This window comes from Balaenoptera borealis (genome assembly GCF_965194805.1).
Source record: "Balaenoptera borealis genome assembly, chromosome: 13".
Taxonomy (NCBI): Eukaryota; Metazoa; Chordata; class Mammalia; order Artiodactyla; family Balaenopteridae; genus Balaenoptera; species Balaenoptera borealis.
In genome coordinates, this window is record NC_138870.1 from 39,031,199 (window position 1) to 39,057,496 (window position 26,298).

The 26,298-nt window shown below is 36.2% G+C and overlaps 1 protein-coding gene across 8 annotated transcripts in view; it reads right to left on the reverse strand.

Annotated features, from left to right (window-relative positions):
* SCAF11 (SR-related CTD associated factor 11) overlaps positions 1-26,298 on the reverse strand; it is a 70,739-nt gene that overhangs the window by 39,020 nt on the left and 5,421 nt on the right. For 6 of the 8 annotated variants that reach the window (XM_082349349.1, XM_082349348.1, XM_082349345.1 and 3 more), the window contains exons 2-4: positions 9,166-9,219; positions 4,575-4,656; positions 2,268-2,425 (exon numbers count right to left, since the gene is read on the reverse strand). In XM_082349349.1, the coding sequence (XP_082205475.1) occupies positions 2,268-2,425; positions 4,575-4,635 (219 nt within the window). In that variant the 5' untranslated portion in view covers positions 4,636-4,656; positions 9,166-9,219. Of the gene's footprint in view, positions 1-2,267; positions 2,426-4,574; positions 4,657-8,480; positions 8,518-9,165; positions 9,220-26,298 lie in introns of all 8 variants that reach the window. The other 2 variants (XM_082349343.1, XM_082349347.1) reach the window with 2 other exon arrangements.

Genomic DNA, 26,298 nt, shown 5'->3' on the forward strand with positions numbered 1-26,298 from the left:
GAATACAGACGCTTATTCCTAATCCTGAAATCCAAAGTAAACTACATGCCTCTTTTTCAAGACAGAAGGAGGTTGAGGGAAATGAGAAGAGAGATCTTAATAACTAATGGCCATGAGTAAAAACACCAGTGAATATGAAATCTGCTTCTATTTGTCAAAGCACTTATATACTTCAAAACATATCTAATTTTTATCATACCAATAAAAGATTCAAACTGAAAATTTAGTTCAAAGCCTAAGTGATTTTGTTAACCAGTAATCATTTATTATTTATAATGAACATTTTATTAGTAGATTGTGCCCTTGTTACTGCTCAACTTAATGGTTTATTTAACTGAGGTCTGCTATCCCCACTAGGGACAATGAAATAATTCAGAATATTCTGTTTATTCTCTGCTTTCAAGGTTAACTAGTTTTGTTTAAACAATACCTCAACTCCCCCACTGCCCATCACAATTTATGGTAGTACAGCCAATAAGTATTTTCTTTTAGAAGCAATTTGGCTTCAACAAAATGTTTATATCCAAAGGAGTAACACAAAAGAAGAAAAATATTACATGCAAGAAAAGTGTTGACTGCAATACTATGTATGTTATCAAGTATTTTTAACTTAAAAGTATTCAACAATAGTTAAAAACATAGACAAGTTTAGCACTATCTAGTGGAGTTGAATATGTACATAGTCTACAATCACTTCTAGATACTTACCCTAGAGAAACCTGAACTTGTACACCATGATAAAGCTAATGGTTGTATCAAAGATGCATGTAGTGTAATGAAGGATGACGAATCAAGCCTATTTTACACATTCTAATCCTCAGAGAAAAACACATACTCAAATCATGGTTGTTGAACCTCCCAATTACATGGTCACTGAATGCAATCTCACAAAAAGCACTGAATTGAAGCCTTCTAGCCATCCAGTGATTCTCTATTGGAAGCAAAATCTCCTCTATTTTTAAGATATCACAAAGCAAACCACAGTGCACTAAATTCAACACAGATGAAATCATTAGCTGGGTGGCAGAGAAAAATATGCATTCTTATTTCATTAGTCAATGCTCCTGCAAACACACAGAGATTTACAATTATATTAAATAATTAAATTAAACTCAAAATATTTTTTCCCAGAATACATTTTCACCTATCCTTAGTCCTTTCTTGCCAAAAACCAGTTTAGACTTTATCTAATTAGAACTGTTTCCAAGTATACTATTATGAACTCAATTGGTATAACAAATCTTTTTCTTCCTCCTCCCAGAACTTGGCCATAGAGTCAGTATACAGTTCTGTTCTCTTTTTCACACTATTAATGAAATATAAGTAAGACATGGAACTTTGAAAACCCCAGTTATGTAATAGACAATTAATTCCAACGTGCATAAGGACAACAAAGAATTTGAATGCAGCTAATGTTAAAAACATTTTTAAGATTTATCTCCTTTACTAATTTTTACACACTGACAAATTACTAACTCAGAAAATATAGCATGATCAGTATGATAAATTTTTATTTCACAATTTCTAACAATGGGGCTTATAATGAATATTCAATATACAGTATACCATGACCCACTTGGCTCAAACTGAATCAACATAATACAGTAAAAGTCCCAAATTTTCCTGTTTCTTAATCATTAACTACCTATGAAGAACCTCAATAATATCTCTAACTTTGAAATTAGTTCAAAATAAATGAAACACAGGAACTAGAAAATGCAGTTGTAAATTTATTTCTGTCTCTTAAGCTATAAGACCTTGGCCAAGTTATAGAACACAAAATCCAAATTTCCACATCTGTAAAATCGAAAGACACTGTTATATCTGTTCTGGTTATCCCACAGGCTGATATAAGGAAGAAATTTAATAATCTATGTAAAAATTCTCTGAAAAATATAAAACACAAAGCAGAGAGAAGGTGTTATTATTAGTAGTAAATAGATATAATCACAAGAGGGTCAAGTACACTGAAGATGAATTACTGCATTTCTACCAGAAAAAAGTACTTAATCTGTTATTCCCATGTTTTTTTTTTAACGGTATGCATTTAAAATTTTTTAATCATAAAAGAACAAAAAGCTGAATATAAAAAATTTAGAAGGGAATATACTAACAAAATTTGAGCAATACAGAGATGTTTGTCCTAAGTGGAGGAAAACACATTACTGTGAAATAATTTATGAAAGGCAGTATCAAGTCTTTAGACTAGGTGGAATGAAATCATGCTAGGGAACTAAAATACAATAACATTTAATACTTAGACTCACCTCTGCCCATTTAAGAATACAGGTCAAGCAGAAGACATGATTACAGCTTTCTGGAAAACCAATTTCCTTCTCTAACAGGCAACTGAGACATATTGGACATCTATCAGCTTCACTGTACAACAGACCAGTGGTAGCAGTATTATCTTTGTTTTCTTCACCTATAAAGTAAAGCAACGATATATGCTTTCAATTTTTCCAGACCAAATGACTTATGTTTGTGGTAGTACGATGGACTAGATACTCTAAAAGGCCCTCCTTCTACAAAGTAATTAGATCTTAGATACACTATAAGAAACAAACTCCTTGAGCACAATACCCCCAACATTTACTGATTTATAATTTAAGGGAGAAGTGAAAAGAATTTTTCATGAATTAATTTTAAAATAGATAATAATCACATAGTTCAAATATTTAAAAGTAAAAAAAGGTTATAGTGACAAATCTCCCAAGCAAATCTACTCCCATCTATCCAGTTCCACCCAATGCAACAAGTAACAACTGTTGTTTGTTTTGTGTTCTTCCAGAGACAAGACAGAATGCACAGACAAGCAAATCCTAATATATATTCTTTCAAACCTCCTTCTTCACACAAATGCTAGAACACTATACACAGCAGTCTGTGTTTTTTGTTGTTTCAACCTATGGATGGGACATTCACTTGTTTTCAACCTTGGGCTATTACAAACAATGCTGCAATGAAAAACTTTTCATTTCCCATTTTTAATAGTGTACCCACAGGATAAATTCTTAAAAATGGAATTGTTAGACCAAGGTGTACGTACATTTGTATCCTGAATAGATACTGCCAAATTATACCCCTTAGGGTTTGTACTAATTTAAACACCTACCAGCAATGTAACCAACACATAAGAAGTAAGCAGTGCTGGCTCAAAAGTAAAAGAAACTCCAAGATTCAACATAAAACAACACAAAAATACAGAAATGGTCAGCTGAAATGTGACCAGTATATGCCAAGCAAATGGAAAAGCTGGCATCGCCCTGGAAACACATGTCCATACTAGTGTTCAGATCTGGAGACTAACCCTTAGAACCAATCCAGGTAGGGAAACTGATCCTAGGAGATTCCAGTTTTAAGCCAAGACCCTCAAATGGGGCTAAAGTGGTCCCAGCATGGGTTCAGAAAAAAGCAAATACATACAAATCCTCTGAAGGAAAGCATCCCTAATTTAGGCCCTCATGATTCCACAGATTAAACGGATCAAATATAAGCTCAAAATCAAACTTTACCAAACAGAAGAAAATACGTTGCCTTGAGTAAGAATCAGCAGAAACAAGAATGTGTTTAGATTTATTTTTATATTTATATTTATGTATTATATTTATTTATTATAAATTTATTTAGACGTCCACTGGCTTCAAATATCAGAACTTTCAAATACTACATAGAATAACTGAACAGCAGATTAGACCCAGAAGAAAAAAATATTTGTGAACTGGAAGAATTGAAGAAACTACCTAGACTGTAAGAGACAGACAAGGAGATATAAAAACAGAGGTTGGGAAATGAGGTCAGAACAAAGTCTAACATATTAATTGAAGTTCAGAAGAAGAGACTAAAGGGCAGGCAATAGTTAAAGCAGTAATGGCTGGGAAATGATAAAACAAACAAACAAAAACATGATCCAACAGATGAAGGACACACAAGGTATACTAAACAGGAGTAATGAAAATAATCCATGTTAAGAAACAAAGTAGCAAAACTGTACAATATCAAAGATGAAAACAAGATCTTCAAAGCAAAAAGAGGGAAAAGACAGATCATCTACAAGGGAATGACAATTAGGTTGAAAAAACATTCCTTGACAGCTAGTAAGAAAACCAGAAAATAGCTAAATAATATCTTCAAAGTGCTAAGAGACAAAAAAAAAATGATCAATCCAGAATTGTATATCTTTCAATAGTCTTGAAGAGGATAAAATAAATACAAAAACTTACGTTTACCACCAACAGACTTTCACTAAAGGAACTTGAGACTTTTTCAGGAAGAAGGGAATGGAGAAAAAACCAAGGACAGTAACAATAAAAACAAACAGAAAAATGTCATTCCTAAATCAGTAGGGAGCAAAACTTAATTAGAAAAAGAAAAGAGCTCAATGAACTAAAAACTGACTGATCGAAAATAACACATGAGAAGAGGAAAAAAAAAGGTGTGCAGTTCTTATTTAGGCAGCTTATTTCAGAGTTTAAGAACAAAAATATGTAAATACAAAAAACTCCTTGTTAACAAACAGTTTGGAAACACTAACTTTTGCTTTCAACACACAAGCTTTATAAAAATTAAGTTACCTTCCATATCTTCATAGTCCTGATCTCCCACATTTAGGGTATATAGAGTTTTCTTCTTCATTTCTCCTTGAAAAAGGGTTTCCTATAGGATGAATTATAAAAGAGAATTTTTATGTTTGCCTTGTCCCAATAATATATATATTTTAAAAAAAAACCCAAACTTAAGAAATTATTTTACATATAAAAGAACACAATACAAACCAAGCCAGTAAATTTTTTGGATAATCCAGTACACTTTTATACTCCTTGCCACCAAGCACAGTCTTACTGAAAGGAGAAGCCTTATATAAGTATTAAGCAACAAAGACTAATGATAAATTTTTTGGTACAGACATAAATAAAATCGGAGCTTAGAGAAAAGAGATCCATTTGGACTGAAGTTTTCATTGAAGTTGATAGGTTATATATGTTAAGGAGCTTAACACATTTAAGGAGCAAAACAGTATGAAGGAATAAAAAGGCATTTAGCTAGGCCAATCTGACAAATAAGAGTCAGTGGGTGTTAACAACCGACACTACAGAAATACAAAGAATCATAAGAGGATGTAGCACATATATACAATGGAATATTACTCAGCCATAAAAAGAAACGAAATTGAGTTATTTGTAGTGAGGTGGATGGACATAGAGTCTGTCATACAGAGTGAAGTAAGTCAGAAAGAGAAAAACAAATACCGCATGCTAACACATACATACGGAATCTAAAAAACAAACCAAAAAAATGGTCATGAAGAACCTAGGGGCAAGACAGGAATAAAGACGCAGACCTACTAGAGAATGGACTTGAGGATACGGGGAGGCGGAGGGGGAGGGGGAAGGGTAAGCTGGGACAAAGTGAGAGAGTGGCATGGACATATATACACTACCAAATGTAAAATAGATAGCTAGTGGGAAGCAGCCGCATAGCACAGGGCACAGGGAGATCAGCTCGGTGCTTTGTGACCACCTAGAGGGGTGGGATAGGGAGGGTGGGAGGGAGGGAGACGCAAGAGGGAAGAGATATGGGGATATATGTATATGTATAACTGATTCACTTTGTTATAAAGCAGAAACTAACACATCACTATAAAGCAATTATACTCCAATAAAGATGTTAAAAAAAAAAAAAAAAAAGTCAGTGGGTGAAAGAGCAACTATGTGTATATACTGAGAAGGAATGGGCATGTAAGCCAAGAAGTTCATCTGAAAGATTACAGTGAGGGTAACGAGAGTAATAAGCAGAGCAATATAAATCAAGTAGGGCTAGATTATAGACAGATCTCTAATGATTGAGAGGTTTAGATTCAATCCTGTAGATTCTTCTGAGGAAGACTGACATGATATAAGCAATGTAAATGAATCTTTTAAAAGAATGATCTGCCTGCAAAACACAGAATGGATTATAGAGGGGAGAGACTGGAAGCAGAGATGTTTGCATAGCTAGAGTAATTGGCTATGAAGTGAATAAAAAAGAAAGAAATTTTAAAGAGCTGAAGAATTTCTGACATTTGGTGACTAAATAAATACAAAGGAAGAAGTAAAAGATCATTTTGGCCTAGGGGACTAGGAAAATGGTGATTACAAGACACAAAATGAGAAACAGAGGAAAGGAAATTAATTTGTTAGTCAAGGGGAACAAATTTATGAGGTAAAATTATTTTTTAAATCAACTCTTAGAATTCTTTCTTGAATTGATGCAAGACAAGTGATTGCAATGAAGTATTCAAATATATTTTGTAATATCTAGGCACAAGAAATCCCCAATTTCATCAGTTATGATTCTTCGATGTGTGTATGAAGTAGTTTTTCTATTAGTCTGTTAAATAACGTACACATGCGAGTTTCTACATTAAAGGTATGTACTGCCTAGGAAAATTCTGTATTAGATTAAATAAGGAGAAATGCGAAGGCCCATACTTTGATTCAAAACCCAAGCAGAAAATAAGGAACTAACACATACAAGAATAACTTAAAGGTTTTAGTAGGTTAAAAATTGGAAATTTGAGTCAGGATTAGAGTTACTTTTAAAAGGTTAACTCAATCACAGTCTACCTTAATAAAAATAGAATGTCAAGAACAAAAGGAAAACTTCCCACTCAGACTACATTAACATTTGTTTTAGTTCTGGTGCTATTCTTCAGGTATCAGGTAACAGCTTATAGGCTAAGGTAATTACATTGGCTTCCTTGAGTGTGATAAGCCAGTAAGGGGTTTAAGGCAGAGGAGGCAGCAAAGGGAAAAAAGCAGAGGCCAGCAAACAGACTACTGCAATAATCTTAGAGGGGGAGATGACAGTGGCTTGTACTAAAGTAGTAGCAAGGTTGATGAAAAGTGCTCAGATTCCAGCAGTTTTCAAAATAGAGCCTTCAGCATTTGCTGACAGACTAAATGCGGCATATGTGTTAGAGCAAGATTCCAGGATTATTCCACAGTATTTTGATTTGAGTAACTAGAATGATGTAATTGCTGAGATAGAAGAATACTTTTAAAATATTCCGATAGTCACAGGTTACTATTCCACTTGATATTTACTCAGGACAGTATCACTATCTCTTGGGAACTTGCTACAAAGATACCTCAGGCACCACCCTAGACTAGTGAATAAGAATCTGCACTTTATCAAGATCTGTGCAAGATTCATATGTACAGTAAAGCCAACTTCCAAACTTAGCTGATTTTAGAATCATATTATGCCCCTGTATGATCTATAATTGAGTGTAAGTCTTCATTTGGGGAAATTCATACCATACCATCTTACCCCATTTTCCTAACTACCTGAGAATTAAAAAGAAAAAAAAAATTGTAATTTTTGTCTTAAGCAAACCTGTGCTTATGACACTGTCTAGCAATAAAAAGCATTCAAATGTTAACCATTACTATTAATGCACATCTTCCATCCCAATCCCAGTCTTAAAACCATTAAGTGCCTGCCAATTAACTACTCAAAAATTTGATACTCCAAGAATGTTATTTTTATTTTCCCTTGAAGAAACCATAAGCAAGGCTATTTCTTAGAGATGTCAGGGCGGCGGTGGGGGTGGGGGGTGGAATTCGATCCATTATTATAGGCCAGCGGTCAAAAAACTGGCTGTTTCTGTAAATAAAGTTTTGTTGAAGAACAGCCATGCTCATTCCTTTATATACTGCCTATGGCTGCTTTTGCACTACAGTGGCAAAGCTGAATAATTACTGCAGAAACCGTATACTTGGCAAAGCCTAAAATAATTACGATCTGGCCCTTTTCAGAAAACGTTTGCCAACCCTATTAAAGACTATAGAAGGCTGCCTAGTTTGGAGATGTGGCTCAGTCTTTCATTGCAGAGGACCCCTCAAGCTTTCCTAAGTATGGGCATCTATTTACATTTGTATTCAACCTGTACTATGGCACAACAGCTTCTTATTACACATCTGAGTCAATGGTTCTGCAACAGCGTTCTTGAGTTTCTTTAAAAATTCCCTGAAGGCTATGTGATTTTGTTGATTTATCTACATTTATTTTATCAATCTAGCTTAAGCTATCATGGATATTTGCCCTAGTGCTTTCAACTTGTTCGCTTCAGAGTAAGGTTAAGACAATTAACTCCTTCAGCTTAACAGTTACTTCCTTTCCAGCTTCTTTGCTACATAATCAACTGCCTCCTGCTTCTAATATGTCACTGTTAATTTTTAAATCCCTTGCAGAATGGTCCCTCTAATTTTTTTCCTAACTGATTTCCACCATATAACACTCTTACCACACTTTGCAAGTAGACTTGTTTGCTTCAAGTGGGCTATTCTGACAAGTTTTTGTTTAGAATATCCTTCGCCTGCAAGTTTGGTGCTGGAGCTTTAATACCAGCACTCTTCAGTATAGATAGGAATGTCCCTTTAGCACTGGTTTTAGAAAAAAACTGCCTGGGTTCAAACATTGACTAGTCTGACACTTACTAGTAGTGTGACAACTTCTTTAAGCCTGTTTCCTCATCTATAAAATGGAGATAAAATAGTAACCATTTCAGTCATTATGAAAATCAAATTACATAATCTCATAATCCATTTAAAGTGTTCAGACTAGCACAAACAAAGTACTCAACAACTAGCACACATGCACAAACACATGAATACCTCCCCACGCCAAACGGATTTTATGTATATCGCAGGATTAAAACTGATAAATCTGTATGACTCTCAGATTTTCATTATTAACAAGTGAACAAATTTTAAAAACTCCTGTAACTCAAAGAATATCCACATATAGAAAGAATATGAGTAAAATGTTTACAAAATTTAAATTGTCAAATAGTTCTTCAAACGGAACTTACACAAAGATAAATAAGTTCTTTGTTCTACATTAATAGTATTTATCAAGATTCCTGTTTATCTGGAAATAAAAATGTTGAAGCAAGACATAAGATCTAGGACTCACAAAGTAAATAGCCCTATGATTTTTGTATCCTATTTTCTACTTTATATAGATATAGGAGATAAAACACTATATGCCGTAACATACGGCAACTCCAGCAAAAAAGAAGAGGTCATGTTTAAGTGAAGCTACAACCACAATTTCCTAGGTGGTACCTAAGAGTGTCATTTAGTTTTTAATAAGTATACAAATATTTACAAGGCTTCTTACCCTTAAGATTCTTCAGGTCGAGCAGTCAGGTAATCGGTTTTCCATCAAACTTTTCTGGAGAGGGAATTATGAAAATTAGTCCTATTTCATTTCATTTTCACCTAGCTGCTCCCTTATTTAACTTGGGTACAGAAGAAAGGAGACTAGGAAAGTATAAAGAAGTACTTATTACAGAAGGCCCCAGATGTGAGTATAATTTATCTAGAACATAAAACATTTCGACAGAGTGACTATATGCCTGCAGATATGAAGACACACATATGTACTGGAAGCAAACAATAATGAAAACATTTTGTTCAGGGAGGGAGAAGCACAAGAAAACACATTTCAGCATATAGGAGAAAACCGACTGAAAACAGAGTAATGGAGAATTAGAAGAAAATCTACCCCAACAAATACACTTAGGCTTACCACCTAAGAAAGCAATTTAGAAAAAGATATACAAAAAGATATTTAAAGAGCCCAGAAATTCAACTACTAGTATTTAAATTACTTCCTGAACTCCAGACTTTAGGTATCCTTAGCCAGTAATCACTTTTCTCTTTTTTTTCTCTTCTTTTTCAACCGGCCCCACACCGAACTCCCATTTCTACAGCCTGCCTCTTTACTTCTCTTTCTCTCTCTCCCTCCCTCCCTACCTCTCTCTCTCTCTCTCTCTCTCTCTCTCTCTCTCTCTATTTATTAAATATTTAGTCAGTGCTCCATATTTTCTAGGTACCACTAGGCCTTAAGCACTGACACACCTGATAAAAACAAAAACAAAAATCAATAACAATAGAGTATAACAGATGTTGTAATGGCGATAAGCACAGGATATTATAGAAGCACACAATGAGCACCGATGTATCCTTGCAACATATGCCTTTGTAAAAAAGGCTTCCCAATGAAGACCAAATGGATTTAAAATGTATTTTTCTACCCCCACCCAACTATTCTGTACCATTATAGCATTTCCATCTTTAAAGGACTCAAAAATGGAATTGTCAATTTAAACATGATAGTGAGGATTTTAATTTTTAAAACAAACGAAGGATATATGCAAACAGGTAAGGTGATTTTCTGACTATTTTACACTTCCTCTATGGGAGTGACCATTAGGCAAACATGAAACACACGCTGTACCTGATCCCACACAATAAAGTTTTATCCCCAGAAAAAGCTTTTCAGACTAATGTTTAGACATATAGGTAGAGAAAAGTATCTTTTCTCTTTCTTCAAATTTTATAACATAGTACATTTTCATACAATGATCTGAGTATGTTAATATCTAACTGAATGTAATGAATTAAAAAAATAATTTACAGGTCTTTAATAAACAAAGTGTTCGCCCTTCAACACACCAATTTCTCTCTATTCATGATCACAAGTTACGTATTTTTTCAACATCAGACTTTTTAGCTAAAAATAAAACTCTTAGGGCTTCCCTGGTGGTGCAGTGGTTGAGAATCTGCCTGCTAATGCAGGGGACACGGGTTCGCGCCCTGGTCTGGGAAGACCCCACAAGCCGCGGAGCAACTGGGCCCGTGAGCCACAACTACTGAGCCTGCGCGTCTGGAGCCTGTGCTCCGCAACAAGAGAGGCCACGATAGTGAGAGGCCTGCGCACCGCGATGAAGAGTGGCCCCCGCTTGCCGCAACTAGAGAAAGCCCTCACACAGAAACGAAGACCCAACATAGCAAGCAATCAATCAATCAATAAATCTTTAAAAAAAAAAACAACTCTTAATCAGAAAATAATTCAATGGAGAACCAACAAATTAGGATATCTATTTACAAAAACAGCAACAAAATTTTCATTCCTGCCAATACTTTGTATTTCACCCCACCTTTATAAATACCAACCAACAGTAAAACTGAAATGGATATAAAACTCAATCAATTTTTGTTTTATTGGATTCATTTACACACTGCTATGGTCTTAATGTTTATATCCTCCCAAAATTCATGGTGAAATGCTTATCCCTAAAGGTGATGGTATTATTAATATGGGGGGCCTTTGGGATGTGCTTAAGTTAAGAGGGTGGAACCCTCATGAAAGGGATTAGTGCCTTATAAAAGAGGCTCCAAAAAGATCCCTAATCCCTTCCACCATGTGAGGATTCAAGGGAAAGTCTGAGACCTGGAAGAGGGCCCTCACCCAACCATGCTAGCACCCTGATCCTGAACTTTTAGCCTCTAGAAATAATTTCATTCTTTTTTTTTTAAATTTACTTATTTTTGGCTGTGTTGGGTCTTCGTTGCTGTGCGCAGGCTTTCTCTAGTTGCAGTGAGTGGGGGCTACTCTTTGTTGCAGTGCACATGCTTCTCATTGCGGTGGCTTCTCTTGTTGTGGAGCATGGGCTCTAGGCACACGGGCTTCAGTAGTTGTGGCACGTGGGCTCAGTAGTTGTGGCTCGCAGGCTCTAGAGTGCAGGCTCAGTAGTTGTGGCACACAGGCTTAGTTGCTCTGTGGCATGTGGGATCTTCCTGGAACAGGGCTTGAACCCGTGTCCCCTGCATTGGCAGGTGGATTCTTAACCACTGAGCCACCAGGGAAGTCCCAATTTCGTTCTTTACAAGCCACGCAGTCTTGGTATTTTGTTATAGCAACCCAAACAGACTAAGACACATACTCTGCTTTGTTACTATTGCATACCAGGCCCTGGAAATACTTTCTATCTAGTTCAGTTTTTGACAGGGTTATCAGTGACTTGGTTGCTTGTCAGCAGTTGATCAACAGTAGCAATTTTGAGGAATCTTTCCATATTCAACTCCTTCATTCTGGACCTATATCCAAAAAAAGGCTTGTTTTCTCAGCACCATTCACTGATGAACAGATAATCCTATGTCTTGTGGTTTACTAGGTAAACTGAAAATAAAGAACCTGAAGTCATCCACATTTATAGGTTTTATAATAAAAGCAGCTTCATATATCGATCCAGGAAGTAAAGATATGCCTTCAGAATGTCTCTAACATTCTTACAGTGTCTGCAACAGGAAGTGAGTGCCAAAAGACTCCACTAATATGAAGGATGTCACCTCATACTATGCTCTATGATGACCAATAACCTAATTATTGAAACGAATCATTTTTAAAAGGTTAAAATGAATAAAAACTAAAACATTTCCAACGTGAAAGGCAAGCCAGAAATCCTCAGGCAGAAAACATAGATTAAATTGAAAATAGGAAAACAGTTTTTCAAATGTAATATAATTTTGGTAAGAGATCATGAAATCTATGCTATTACTCTAAAAGAAAAATTAATGTTCCCATTTCCTTCTACACTTAATGTAGCATCATCTCCTTGACAAAACTTGCACTGTTATACATGGCAGGATCACATATATGTTGAAAAAAATAAGATATAATTGACAAACCATATTTAACTACAAAATAAGGAGATTCAAGTTGCCATGACATTCTAAAACAGATAATAAGTGAGACTGGGAAGTTTCCATTCTGTGTAAAATGGAATAAGCACATTCTACCTTGTTAATCTCACTGAATGAAACTATAAAACCTAGACAGAATAAATGGAGCAGCTAACTGAAAATTAAAAGGTAAGCAATAACAGGTAGATTGGGGAAGAGCCCAAAATCTGATATATTATCAAACTGGTAGTGCGTTTATAACTTCTTCCCCATCCAATTTTCCCTCCAGCCTAGGCTTCATGAAGCCTGAAACCTATAAAGTGACCACTAGTGAGAGAGAGAGAGAGAGAGAGAGCACGCGAGAACGAGAGAGAGCGCGCGCGCGCGGGCCAGCACTCTAAGAAAAGGCCTCTAGCTCTGCCCAAGGAGTAGGAAAGGGGCCTCCCAATACTCAAGAGTGAAGGAAATCTTTTTTTTCTTTCTGTTCTTCATTCCCCATGCCCCAGTTCCCAAGCAATTCTGTGGTGGCGATGGCTCCAACAGTGACAACAGCAGGGTCAGCAGAAGCCTAAAACTCTAAAGGAAAGGTACCATACTCTCTGACTGAAGAAACTCTGGGCTAATCTCATTGATTTTTCTCCTGTCTTCCTGTCATTTGGCTCCAGATGCAACTGTGGAAAGTATACACCACAGTGGAGTAAACAAAGACTGAGCTTTCTAGCCAGAAGACAGAAAAATGTGTGGGGGGTGGGGGGGGGGGATGTTCCAGGAATCTAGAAAATACCATGGATATAACAGACAGGAAAGAGCTTGAGACAGTAACCTGTAAGTTGTTCAAAATGTCCAAAATTACTTGGCATACAGAGAACCAGGAAAATCTCAAACACTCATGGGAAAAGACAACCCACAGAAACCAACACCACGAAGACACAGATATTACAGCATTGGGTCAATTGTCTGACAAAGATTTAAAGCAGATAATAAAAATGTTCCAACAAGTAAAATCAAATACTCTTGAAACAAATGGAAAGCTAGAAAATCACAGCAAAGAAATAAAGTGCCACCAAATGAAAATTTTAGAACTGAAAGATGCAATAACTGAAATAGAAAATACACTGCACAGACTCAATAGCAGAATGGAAAGTCAGTGAACTTGGAAGACAGAGCAACAGAAATTACCCAATCTAAACAACAGAGAGAAAAACATAGGGAAAAAAAAAAAAATCATTAGTGCCTCAGGAAACTGTGGAACAATGCCAAAACCCTAACATTCTTGTCAAGAGCTCAAGAAGGGGAGGAAAATGACTGTGGGTGCGGGGCGGGGCTGGGGGTGGGGGGGAGGAAAGGAGAGTAATAATAAGAAATAATAGCTGGAAACTCCCCAAATTTGTTGAAAGACATAAACCTCTACATGCGAGGAGCTCATAAACCTCACACAGGATAGTTCCAATGAAATTCATTCCTGGACACATCACAGACAAACTGCTGAAAATTACAAAGGAAAAAAATCTTACAAGTAGATTGAAATAACAATACATTACTTATGTGGGGAAAATAGGTTAATGATTTGAATAACTACTGATTTCTCATCAGAAACGACACAGGCCAGAAGGAAGTGAAACAACATTCTTAGCTTAAAATGGAAAATAACTTTAAAAACCTAAAATCTTCAAGCTAGTGAAATTATCCTTAAAGAACAAATGTGAAATCAATGAAACTGAAAACAGAAAAACAGAAAAAAAAATCAATAAAACCAAAAGCTCATTCTTTGAAAAGATCAATAAAACTGAAACCTCTAGCAAGACTAATTAAATAGAATAGCACTGAATAGCCCCGGTACTATTTAAAGAAACTGAATTTGTAGTTGAAAGTCTTACAAAAAAGAAACCTCCAGCCCCAGACAATTTCCCTAGTGAATTTTACTAAACATTTCAAAAACACAATCTCTTCCAGAGTTTGGAAGATAAATACTTCCCAATTCATTTTATGAATCCAGCATTACCCTGATACCAAAACCAGACAAAAACAGTACAAGAAAAGAACAAATTGATATACTAGATCTCATCAAAATGAACAATCTATGATACATTCATCCATACAGTGGAATACTACTCAGCCACGACAAGAAATGAACTGGTGTTTCACTCAACAACTTACATGAATCTTAAAGGCAATAAACTGAGTGAAAGAAGCCAGTCTCAAAAGATTACCTACTACTGATACATAATTGCATTTATAGTACATTCTCAAAAAGTCAAAACTGTAGTAATGAAGAACCATTATCAGTGGCTGCCTGGGTCAGGGGAAGGTTAGACTACAAAGATAGCACAAGGGAGTTTTCTGGGGGTGATGGAACCATTCTGAATCCTGACTCTGGTGGTAGTAATAAAAATCTATACATGTATTAAAGTTCACAGAACTACATACCCCAAAAAGGTCAATTTTACTATATGTTAATAAATGTTAAAATGTTTTTAAAAGTAAAGACTAACATGACAGAGCAATCATGGGCAAGAATATAAATCAACTTTTTCAACAAAGATACTTTTTCACTGACGACTGCACTCATACTCTCAGTCTTTATCGCCAACACAGAGACCACCCAAATTACATCACCACATTTGAGCTTGAGAGGAGGTATCTGAGGGTTCCTTTATTTCTGTAGCACTGAAAGGTCTCACAGACAACACATACCTATTGCTTGGGGAGACACAGAGATTAAAAGCAACAGACACAATTTCACAACCCCACTAAATTCTAAGACAGAACTATAAAAAGAGATACGTTCTAAGACCCTAGTGATGGTATAGAGCTAGCAAGTTTTTCATTGTATGGGGGAAGACAGGCACTATAGATGGCTCCCAGTTGGGTTACTCTTATGTGACAGTTGTCCACTCTATGAGAAGATTATTCCTACAATGCAGTACTTTAATTAAAAAAGAAAAATGAGTGCCTTCTACATGCTTGGATAGTTTAACCCTAAAGAGTTTGATAAAGATACCATAATAATATGACAGGCTTCCACTATTTCTCCAAATGAGAAACAATTATAGAACAGCAGCATGTTGTATGTACTCTAATAATTTCAATATATATTTATGCAGTTCTTCTCTAATAAATCCCACCCCTGCCTAAGGTATGGAGGAGAGAATAGAAGAAGGAAGTGATTATGTAATCCTCATTTGTCCTTGAGATTCTCACCTCCATTCTCTCAACCCCATTTACTAAAGCACTAATTTAAATGATAAAGGCAAACCTAAAGCTCTTACATTTTTGTTTCTTTCCATCACCCATTCCTCAACATTTATTACAGGTCTGCTGAAGGCAAGAGTTACAAGTCTGGAAAAGCAGAGTTTACATTTAGAAGATTAAACCTTATGCCTACTAGAGACAAAAAAGCAAAAAGAACAATGAGGTGTTAGAGACTCACCTCACAACAAACCTCCCAAGAGGACTACAGGAGCCCTTGTGATCAAGAGTAATGTACTCTTATATCTGGGCAGAATAACCAAGAGGAAAGGGGATCCTGGAAGGAAGCAAGGAAGTAGAGAAAGAACTGGAGTCTTTTTATACTTTTCTTCTAACCTCAAACAGAAAAACTATAGACCATTTCTTTAATTTAACCTTTAATCTACCTTAGAGAGACTCCTGAATTTAAATGGTAATCCCTGTCTACCTACCTCCCAAAAAAGGAGATGGGAAAATTATGTAAGGCACAGGAAACATTCGCAAATAAACAAATCCTAAGAATTATAGGAGAGGAAACACAATAAAATACCACACACAAATGCTTGTTACAGAGGAATGGAAATGAATTTCATCCACAGCAGTGGGGGTAAAAGGACAAGGTTCAAAAACATTGCTTCTGAAATATTGCTCTGTTCTGTTTAAACAAGATTATAAAAACCTTACATTATAGAATTTCAACTCTAGAAATCAGTCTCTTTTTTGCACAGATGTTAAATGTCATTCTTTGACTGGTTCCTCAAGAAATGTCACTTCCTTTGTACTAATCCCTTCCAAATTGGTACAAGTTGCTATAGTGAAACTAATACGGGGGGAGGGGGGAGCAACTGTTATGTATAGTACACAGGACATCCACTCTCTCTTTACTCTAGCTATGCCTATTATCAGAATTTCTTAAACTCAACCTAGGTAGCCATCTCAGAGACAAACACAATTTTATTATGTTATGTAAGTATATGATGAATGTGTTCTCAAATGAATTTTTCACACATAATTTAAAGAGGCATTTCACAATCCTACTCCTATGATACACTACTATTCTAACCTAGAAATGTTATTACATACCATGAAAACTTACTTTTAAAAAAAGCGGAAAAAAAAACACAACACTTTTCCATGCTAGCATCAGGCATGGGCAGATACTGGGATTCTCTCCGAAATTTAATCTTATTTTTGGGGCTTCAAATGCCCCAAGAACTGGACTTTTGGCTGTGATTTGCACACTGTTTCTAGCCATTACTTTCCCTTTTTTTTTTTTTAACACCTTTATTGCAGTATTAATTGCTTTACAATGTGTGTTAGTTTCTGCTGTTTAACAAAGTGAATCAGCTATATGTATATATATGTCCCCATATCCCCTCCCTCTTGCGTCTCCCTCCCACCCTCCCTACCCCTCCCCTCTAGGTGGTTACAAAGCACCTCGCTTATCTCCCTGTGCTATTCAGCTGCTTCCAACTAGCTATCTACATTTGGTAGTGTATATAGGTCCATGCCACTCTCTCACTTTGTCCCAGCTTACCCTTCCCCCTCCCTGTGTCCTCAAGTCCATTCTCTACATCTGAGTCTTTATTCCTGTCCTGCCCCTAGGTTCATCAGAACCACTTTTTTTTTTTTTAGATTCCATATATATGTGTTAGCATACGGTATCTGTTTTTCTCTTTCTGACTTACTTCACTCTGTATGACAGACTCTAGGTCCAGCCACCTCACTACAAATATTTCAATTTTGTTTCATTTTATGGCTAATATTCCATTTATATATGTGCCACATCTTCTTTATCCATTCACCTGTCAATGGACACTCAGGTTGCTTCCATGTCCTGGCTACTGTAAACAGTGCTGCAATGAACATTGCAGTACATGTCTCTTTTTGAATTATGGTTTTCTCAGGGTATATGCCCAGTAGTGGGATTGCTGGGTCATATGGTAGTTCTGTTTTTAGTTTTTTAAGGAACCTACATACTTTTCTCCATAGTGGCTGTATCACTTTATATTCCCACCAACAGTGCAGGAGGATTCCCTTTTCTCCACACCCTCTCCAGCATTTATTGTTTGTAGATTTTTTGATGATTGCCATTCTGACCGGTGTGAGGTGATACCTCATTGCAGTTTTGATTTGCATTTCTCTAATGATTAGTGATGTGGAACATCCTTTCATGTGTTTGTTCGCAATCTGTACATCTTCTTTGGAGAAATGTCTATTTAGGTCTTCTGCCCATTTTTGGATTGGGTTGTTTGTTTTTTTGATATTGAGCTGCATGAGCTGCTTTGTATATTTTGGAGATTAATCCTTTGTCAGATGCTTCATTTGCAAATATCTTCTACCATTCTGAGGGCTCTCTTTTTGTCTTATTTATGGTTTCCTTTACTGTGCAAAAGCTTTTAAGTTTTATTAGGTCCCACTTGCTTATTTTTGTTTTTATTTCCCTTACTCTAGGAGGTGGGTCAAAAAGGATCTCGCTGTGATTTATGTCATGGAGTGTTCTGCCTATATTTTCCTCTAAGAGTTTTACAGTGTCTGGCCTTACATTTAGCTTTTTAATCCGTTTTGAGTTTATTTTTGTGTATGGTGCTAAGGAGTGTTCTAATTTCATTCTTTTACATGTAGCTGTCCAGTTTTCCCAGCACCACTTATTGAAGAGACTGTCTTTTCTCCATTGTATATTCTTGCCTCCTTTATCAAAGATAAGGTGACCATATGTGCGTGGATGTATCACTGGGCTTTCTATCCTGTTCCACTGATCTATATTTCTATTTTTGTGCCAGTACCATACTGTCTTGATTACTGTAGCTTTGTAGTACAGTCCGAAGTCAGAGAGCCTGATTCCTCCAGCTCCGTTTTTCTTTCTTAAGACTGCTTTGGCTATTCGGGATCTTTTGTGTTTCCATACAAATTGTGAAATTTTTTGTTCTATTTCTGTGAAAAATGCCATAGGTAATTTGATAGGAATTGCACTGAATCTGTAGATTGCTTTAGGTAGTACAGTCATTTTCACAATGTTGATTCTTCCAATCCCAGAACATGGTATATCTCTCCATCTGTTTGTATCACCTTTAATTTCTTTCATCAGTGTCTTATAGTTTTCTGCGTACAGGTCTTTTGTCTCCTTAGGTAGGTTTATTCCTAGGTATTTGATACTTTTTGTTCCAACGGTAAATGGGAGTTTCCTTAATTTCTCTTTCAGATTTTTCATCGTTAGTGTACAGGAATGCAAGAGATTTCTGTGCATTAATTTTGTATCTTGCTACTTTACCAAATTCATTGACTAGCTCTAGTAGTTTTCTGGTAGTATCTTTAGGATTCCCTATGTATAGCATCATGTCATCTACAAACAGTTGACAGTTTTACTTCTTCTTTTCCAATATGGATTCCTTTTATTTCTTTTTCTCTGATTGCTGTGGCTAAAACTTCCAAAACTATGTTGAATAATAGCAGTAAGAGTGGGCAACCTTGTCTTGTTCCTGATCTTAGAGGAAATGGTTTCAGTTTTTCACCATTGAGAATGATGTTGGCTGTGGGTTTGTCATATATGGCCTTCATTATGTTGAGGTAGGTTCCCTCTATGCCTACTTTTTGGAGGGTTTTTTTCATAAATGGGTGGTGAATTTTGTCAAAACCTTTTTCTGCATCTGAGATTATCATATGGTTTTTATCCTTCAATTTGTTAAAACGGTGTATCACATTGAATGATTTGCGTATACTGAAGAATCCTTGCATTCCTGGAATAAACCCCACTTGATCATGGTGTATGATCCTTTTACTGTACTGCTGGATTCTGTTTGCTAGTATTTTATTAAGAATTTTTGCCTCTATGTTCATCAGTGATATTGGCCTGTAGTTTTTTTGTGTGACATCTTTGTCTGGTTTTGGTATCAAGGTGATGGTGGCCTTGTAGAATGAGTTTGGGAGTGTTCCTCCCTCTGCTATATTTTGGAAGAGTCTGAGAAGAATAGGTGTTAGCTCTTCTCTAAATGTTTGATAGAATTTGCCTGTGAAGCCATCTGGTCCTGGTGTAGCCATTACTTTCTGATATATCATAAGTTATCTCATTTAACTGTTACAGTATTTTTTGAAGAAGGTATCTCCATTTTACATACAGTGAAATTAAGTAACTTGTCCAAGGTCTCAAAGCCAGTGGTAAGTAGTAGGATTGGAACTCACTAGCCTTTTGCCAGAAAATAAAACAAATATTAATCCAAGTCACTAAATATTAAAAATATTCAAACAATGAGAAGCAGTAACACCCTTAATGACTCAAATGACTATAAAATTATTAAGCTGTTATCTGCCTTATTCACTATATAACCCAGGATCCAGCACCATGCCTTCAAATGAGTGCCCAATAAACAGCTTTGAATGAATGATTTATTAATATGTATAATAACCTTAGATAATATTTACTCAACACATTTGTCAGGAATGATTTTAAATTAAATATATAAATAAGTTATGCTCCATGGGGAAAAAAGTAACACTTCAGAAATGAATAGCAAGACAGAGGTTCAGCAGATAAATAATAACTATATTAAAAAAAAAAAAGAAACAAATGGAAATTTCAGAAGTGAAAACTACAATGTCTGAAATAAGATCTCAACAACAGGATGGAAATGCAAAGGAATGAGTCAGTGAATGTGAAGATACAATAGAAGTGATCTAATTTGAAGAACAGAGAAATAAAAGACTGAAAGAAAATGAAGAGTCTCAGGGTCCTATGGACAACATCCAAAGTTCTAATCATGTCCAGAAAAAGGAGAAAGAGATTGGAACAGGAAAAAATATTTCAAGAAATAACGTCCAAAAAACCTCCCTAACTTGGTGAAAGGCACAAATTTAAAAACTGACAAAGTTTTGTGTACATCAAATAAGACTAACTCAAAAGAAAAACAAAATGAAAATGGAAAAGACATTTCAGTGAAGAAAAACTAAGAAAATTTATCACCAGCAGGGCTACTTTAAAAGACAGGCTAAAGGAAGTGCTTCAGGCTGAAGAGAAATAACACGAGAGAAAACTGAAGTTTCGTTAACAAAGAACAACAACAAAATAGTAAATATTTAGGAATATTTAAGAAACTACTTTTTCTCCTCTAAAGTCCTTTTAAAAAGTATATGATTATTGAAAGCAAAAATTGTATAATTGTCTAATGGGGTTTTCATTGCATGTATACGTGTAATACATACAACAACATAAGATAAATGTCACTGGGGAATTACAGGGCTTCTGCATTTAGTTCAACCAGTAAATATGAATTCTAAGTAAATCTTCTGGCATATATATTATGATCCCTAGAGCAGTATTGTCCAACAGAAATATAATGTGAGCTGCATATATAATTTAAAATTTTCTAGTAGCCATATTTTAAAAGTTAAAACAGATAAAATCAATTTCATAAATTTTACTAATCCTATTATGTCCAAATACTAATACTGCAACATATAATCAATAAAAAATGTATTAAATGAGACATTTTATATTATTTTTGTGGTAGTAAGTCTTTTAAATCTAGTGTGTATTTTATATTTACTGCACACTTCAATTCAAACTAGGCACATTTCAAGTTGTCACGAGAAGATCTCAAGCAACCACTAAAAAATAATGCAAAGAGATGCAGCCCAAAAAAAGGGCCAAAGATAAATTTAAAGTAGAATACTAAAATATATTCACCTAGTCCAAAAAAGGCAGTAAATGGGGAACAAAGGAACATATCATATCAATAATTACATTAAATGTAAATAATCTATACCAATTAAGAGATTGTCAGATTGGATTGTTAAAAAGACTGACTTACTTGGATCCACCTTCTAGAGTAATGAACATAAAAACAAAAATAAACAAATGGGACCCAATTAAACTTAAAAGCTTTTGCACAGCAAAGGAAACCATAAACAAAACAAAAAGACAACACACAGAATGGGAGAAAATACTTGCAAAAGATGCAACCAGCAAGGGATTAATCTACAAAATATACAAACAGCTCTTGCAGCTCAATATCAAGAAAACAACCCAATCAAAAAATGGGCAGAAGATCTAAATAGACATTTCTCCAAAGACATACAGATGGCCAATTGGCACATGAAAAGATGCTCAACATCGCTAAGCATTAGAAAAAGGCAAATTAAAACTACAACAACCTCACACTGGTCAGAATGCCCATCATCAAAAAGTCTACAAACAGGACAGGGTGTGGAGAAAAGGGAACCCTCCTACACTGTTGGTAGGAATGTAAATTGGTATAGCCACTATGGAGAACAGTATGAAGATTCCTTAAGAAACTAAAAACAGAGCTGCCATATAATCCAGCAATCGTACCCCTGGGCATATATCCAGAGAAAACCATAATTCAAAAAGATACATGGACCCCAATGTTCACTGCAGCACTATTTACAATAACCAAGACACAGAAGCACCTAATGTCCATTGACAGAGGAATGGATAAAGAAGATGTGGTACATGTATACAATGGAATATTACTCAGCCATTAAAAAAGAATGAAATAATGCCATTTGCAGCAACATGGATGGACCTAGAGATTATCATACTAAGTGAAGTAAGTCAGACAGAGAAAGACATACATGATATCACTTATATGTGGAATCTTAAAAAATGATACAAATGAACTTATTTACAAAACAGAAAGAGACTCACAGACTCAGAAAACAAACTTATGGTTACCAAAGGGGAAGGGTTGGGGGTGGGGAAAGCACAAATTAGGAAGTTGGGGTTAACATATACAGACTACTGTATATAAAACAGATAATCAACAAAGACCTACTGTATAGCACAAGGAACTCTACTCAATACTCTGTAATAACCTATACAGGAAAAGACTCTGAAAAAGAATAGATATATGTATATGTTTAAAAAAAAAAAAAAAAAAAGCCCTAGGATGAGAATGAAAAAAAGGCAGTAAATGGGGAACAAAGGAGCATACCATATCAATAATTACATTAAATGCAAATAATCTAAATATATTAAGAGATTGTCAGATTGGATTGTTAAAAAGACTGACATGCTGTCTGCAAGAAACTCACTTTATTTTCTTTTTCCAGGAAAGTAAATTTTATTGAGCTCCATGGCTGCCTTTAGGAACAGCCAGGAGGGAAGCGTGACATCATGGGGGGGGGGGGGCGAGAAACTCACTTTAAACATAAGGACATAGTAAATAAAAGTACAGAAATAAAAGTATGGGAAAAAATTACATCATGCAAGTAATAATCAAAGAAAGTTGAAATGGCTATATTAATATGAAACATACTATAAACTTCTTTTAAGGGCTTGATTGAATTTGTTTCTCCTTCATGTTCTGTTTCAGTTTTATCTAATTCTGTAGCAGTTTTGAAACAATAAAGATATTTTGTTTCATGCATCTTCCTCATATTACTCATGTTTATGTCCAAGTAACTGGACATGTACAACAAACAGTTCCTAAAGAAATATGGCCTAAATCATTAAAGCTGTCCTATCTGAAGCCTTTTTTTCTCCCTAATAAATTCATTCATTTATGTATTTTTGGCTGCATTGGGTCTTCGTTGCTGCGCGCGGGCTTTCTCTAGTTGTGGTGAGCGGGGACTACTCTTCGTTGCAGTGTGCGGGCTTCTCACTGCGGTGGCTTCTCTTGTTGCGGCGCACAGGCTCTAGGCGCGCGGGCTTCAGTAGTTGTGATGCGCGGGCTTCAGTAGTTGTGGCTCGCGGGCTCTAGAGCGCAGGCTCAGGAGTTGTGGCGCATGGGCTTAGGTGCTCCGCGGCATGTGGGATCTTCCCAGACCAGGGCTCAAATCCATGTCCCCTACATTGGCAGGCGGATTCTTTTTTTTTTTAGAAATTCACTATCTATCTATCTATCTATTTATTTATTTATGACTGTGTTGAGTCTTCGTTTCCGTGCGAGGGCTTTCTCCAGTTGCGGCAAGTGGGGACCACTCCTCATCGCGGTGCGCGGGCCTCTCACCATCGCGGCCTCTCTTATTGCGGAGCACAGGCTCCAGACGCGCAGGCTCAGCAATTGTGGCTCACGGGCCCAGTTGCTCCGTGGCATGTGGGATCTTCCCAGACCAGGACTCGAACCCGTGTCCCCTGCATTGGCAGGCAGATTCTCAACCACTGCGCCACCAGGGAAGCCCGGCAGGCAGATTCTTAACCACTGCACCACCAGGGAAGCCCCTGAAGAAGGCTTTTCTATGATAAGGTTTTCAGGTGAATGATAGCTCACAAAATTTTAAGTTATTAATATTTTATTCCCAGTTAGAACAGTAGTTTAAAGAAACAATTTTCTTGACAGGCCATCCAGGCATACAAAATATTTATGTTAACAAATCATGTATCATTTGTAAGCTGTTTCACTGATCCCAGAGAATTTTCAAAGCAATGTTGCTGTGGCTGCTCTTTTTAATGTTTATATTTGTTTTTGTTTACTTTAAGCTGCTAAACTACTACTATGGTTAGGGTATTGAGCCTGGCATTGGACTACAAAGATAGATTAAGATACTATATCCTTTCAAAAAGTGGAAGTGCAAAAATAGGATACAAAAGATGAACAACAAAATAGCATATGCTAAGTGCCAAATGTGAGGTACAGGTCACTTTTCAGGACTAATTTAGTCAGAAAGAATTCATTTAGAACACTAATAGAAGATAAGGGCAAAGACACAATTATGGGCCAGAATGTAAAGGGACTTTAAGTCCAAGGTAGGACTTAAATTGTGTTTTGTAAAAAGTAGAGAATCACTAAGGAAAAGTCCACCTCTCTCTCACTTATCTATTTTGAGAGTAGTTTCTGAGATGTTTAAATCGGGAGTTTCGAAAATAATCCAGCAGCAGAAAGTGGGGAAAGCGAGGAAGCTATGGAAAACTAGTTAGGAAAAAATACAAACAACACTGGGGAGCAATAAAGAAGGCCTGATTAGGACTAAGCTCCCCAAGAGCAAAGGCCATGTTTCATCCCCAGACCTAATAGACACATAGATATCAACAAACCTGGAGCACAGAACTAAAGGTAGAGAGAATGCCTACTTTTTATCAGGAAATGAACTGAATACTCTGGCACACCTTTGCACATTTAACCCTCAAAACACATACCACAGTACATTCTAAATTAAACCACCACCAAGATTCAATACTAGAACACTGCTAAAAAGGCTTGATAATCACTCACTAAACAGAGCTAACTTAAGGGGATGAAAGATAGAGATGGAGTTAGCTGCTATTACCACTGGACTCAGGTAAATGTTACTTAAAATTAAAATAGGTGAGGAAACTGGGACATTGATTAAGTCATCTAGGAAAGGTGACAATCAGTAGTATATGGGACAATCAGCATTCAAAGCCAGGTCTGATTGACTCCAAAGCCTACACACAAAAGAACTCAACTAATTTTTACCTTACTGCTAAAATTACATTAAGAAGACTCTCTCAAAAGTACATCTGAGAACTCTAAGGTAAAAGGAAAAATAAGGAGGAAGATCAGTCTTATCACTAAGAGATGTGAGAATCTCAAGGGGGGTTAAATTAAAAGTTGAGAACATATCTGGTCATTAATTTTCACTATAACTTTTGGTGTAATAATCTTTTGTAAAAACAAGTAAGCATAATCCTTAAAAGAACATGTCTGTATGCTGCTATTCTTCCGGGATGTGTTGGAACCCAACTCTGTGACCAAGGTGTCCTCATGAGGGATGGTGAAAGAACCCAGAGTGAGGTACTAGAACTCAAGCAGAATGGCAAGATGCTCTGCATGAGGTATAAGAGAAGCCTGGAATGAGGAATGCATCCTGGCACAAGGTGTCAGAGCCAAAGTAGAGTGAAAATGTTATGCAAGACGGGGGAGAAAGCAGCAGTGGCGATGGGAAACTGGCTACATACCGGGGATTGATGATGTAAGTAAAAACACTAAGGATGATAATGGGAGCTAGGCTATTCCTTTTAAGAGAAAGGAGTTATACATTTTGAGAAGGAGAAAACTAAAGCAAACACTGTGTATTGAAATTGGAGAAACTGGTACCAACTCATGGTTTTTTACATATAGATGGAGACATAAATACAGCGCTCAAATCTTGGTTGCTAAACTCCTTTCTCCACTAAAAGAAACCACTCCTTGGAGAAATGGTTGATTCCAGGGCTGTGGCAAGGAAAGTTTAAGGTGAGCCTGGAACATTTTCTTGTGTCAAAAAATAAGGAAGTGCTCAAAGCAAGTCAAAAGAACACAGAAACTAGCTTGAAGGGGCTTTCACTGGCCAAAGCTGGGACAATCTGAGAATCAACAAATAGCAAGTTTGATAAGGAATGGGCTTAATATAGTCTCAAAATACTTCCCCACAAAGTACTTATTAATTACTAAGACAGGAAAAAAACTTGCCAGTGAAGAAGCTTGGGAGACTTCACCTTAATTAAGAGATCAAAGTGCACATCATCAGTAAGAGGACAAATAGACACTGTATTATGCCATCTGACAGGATGCCATGAGAAAACAGTATCATCACTGTGATACTCCTACCAAAAAATGCACAGTCTGAATCCAATCATGAAGAAATATCAGGCAAATCC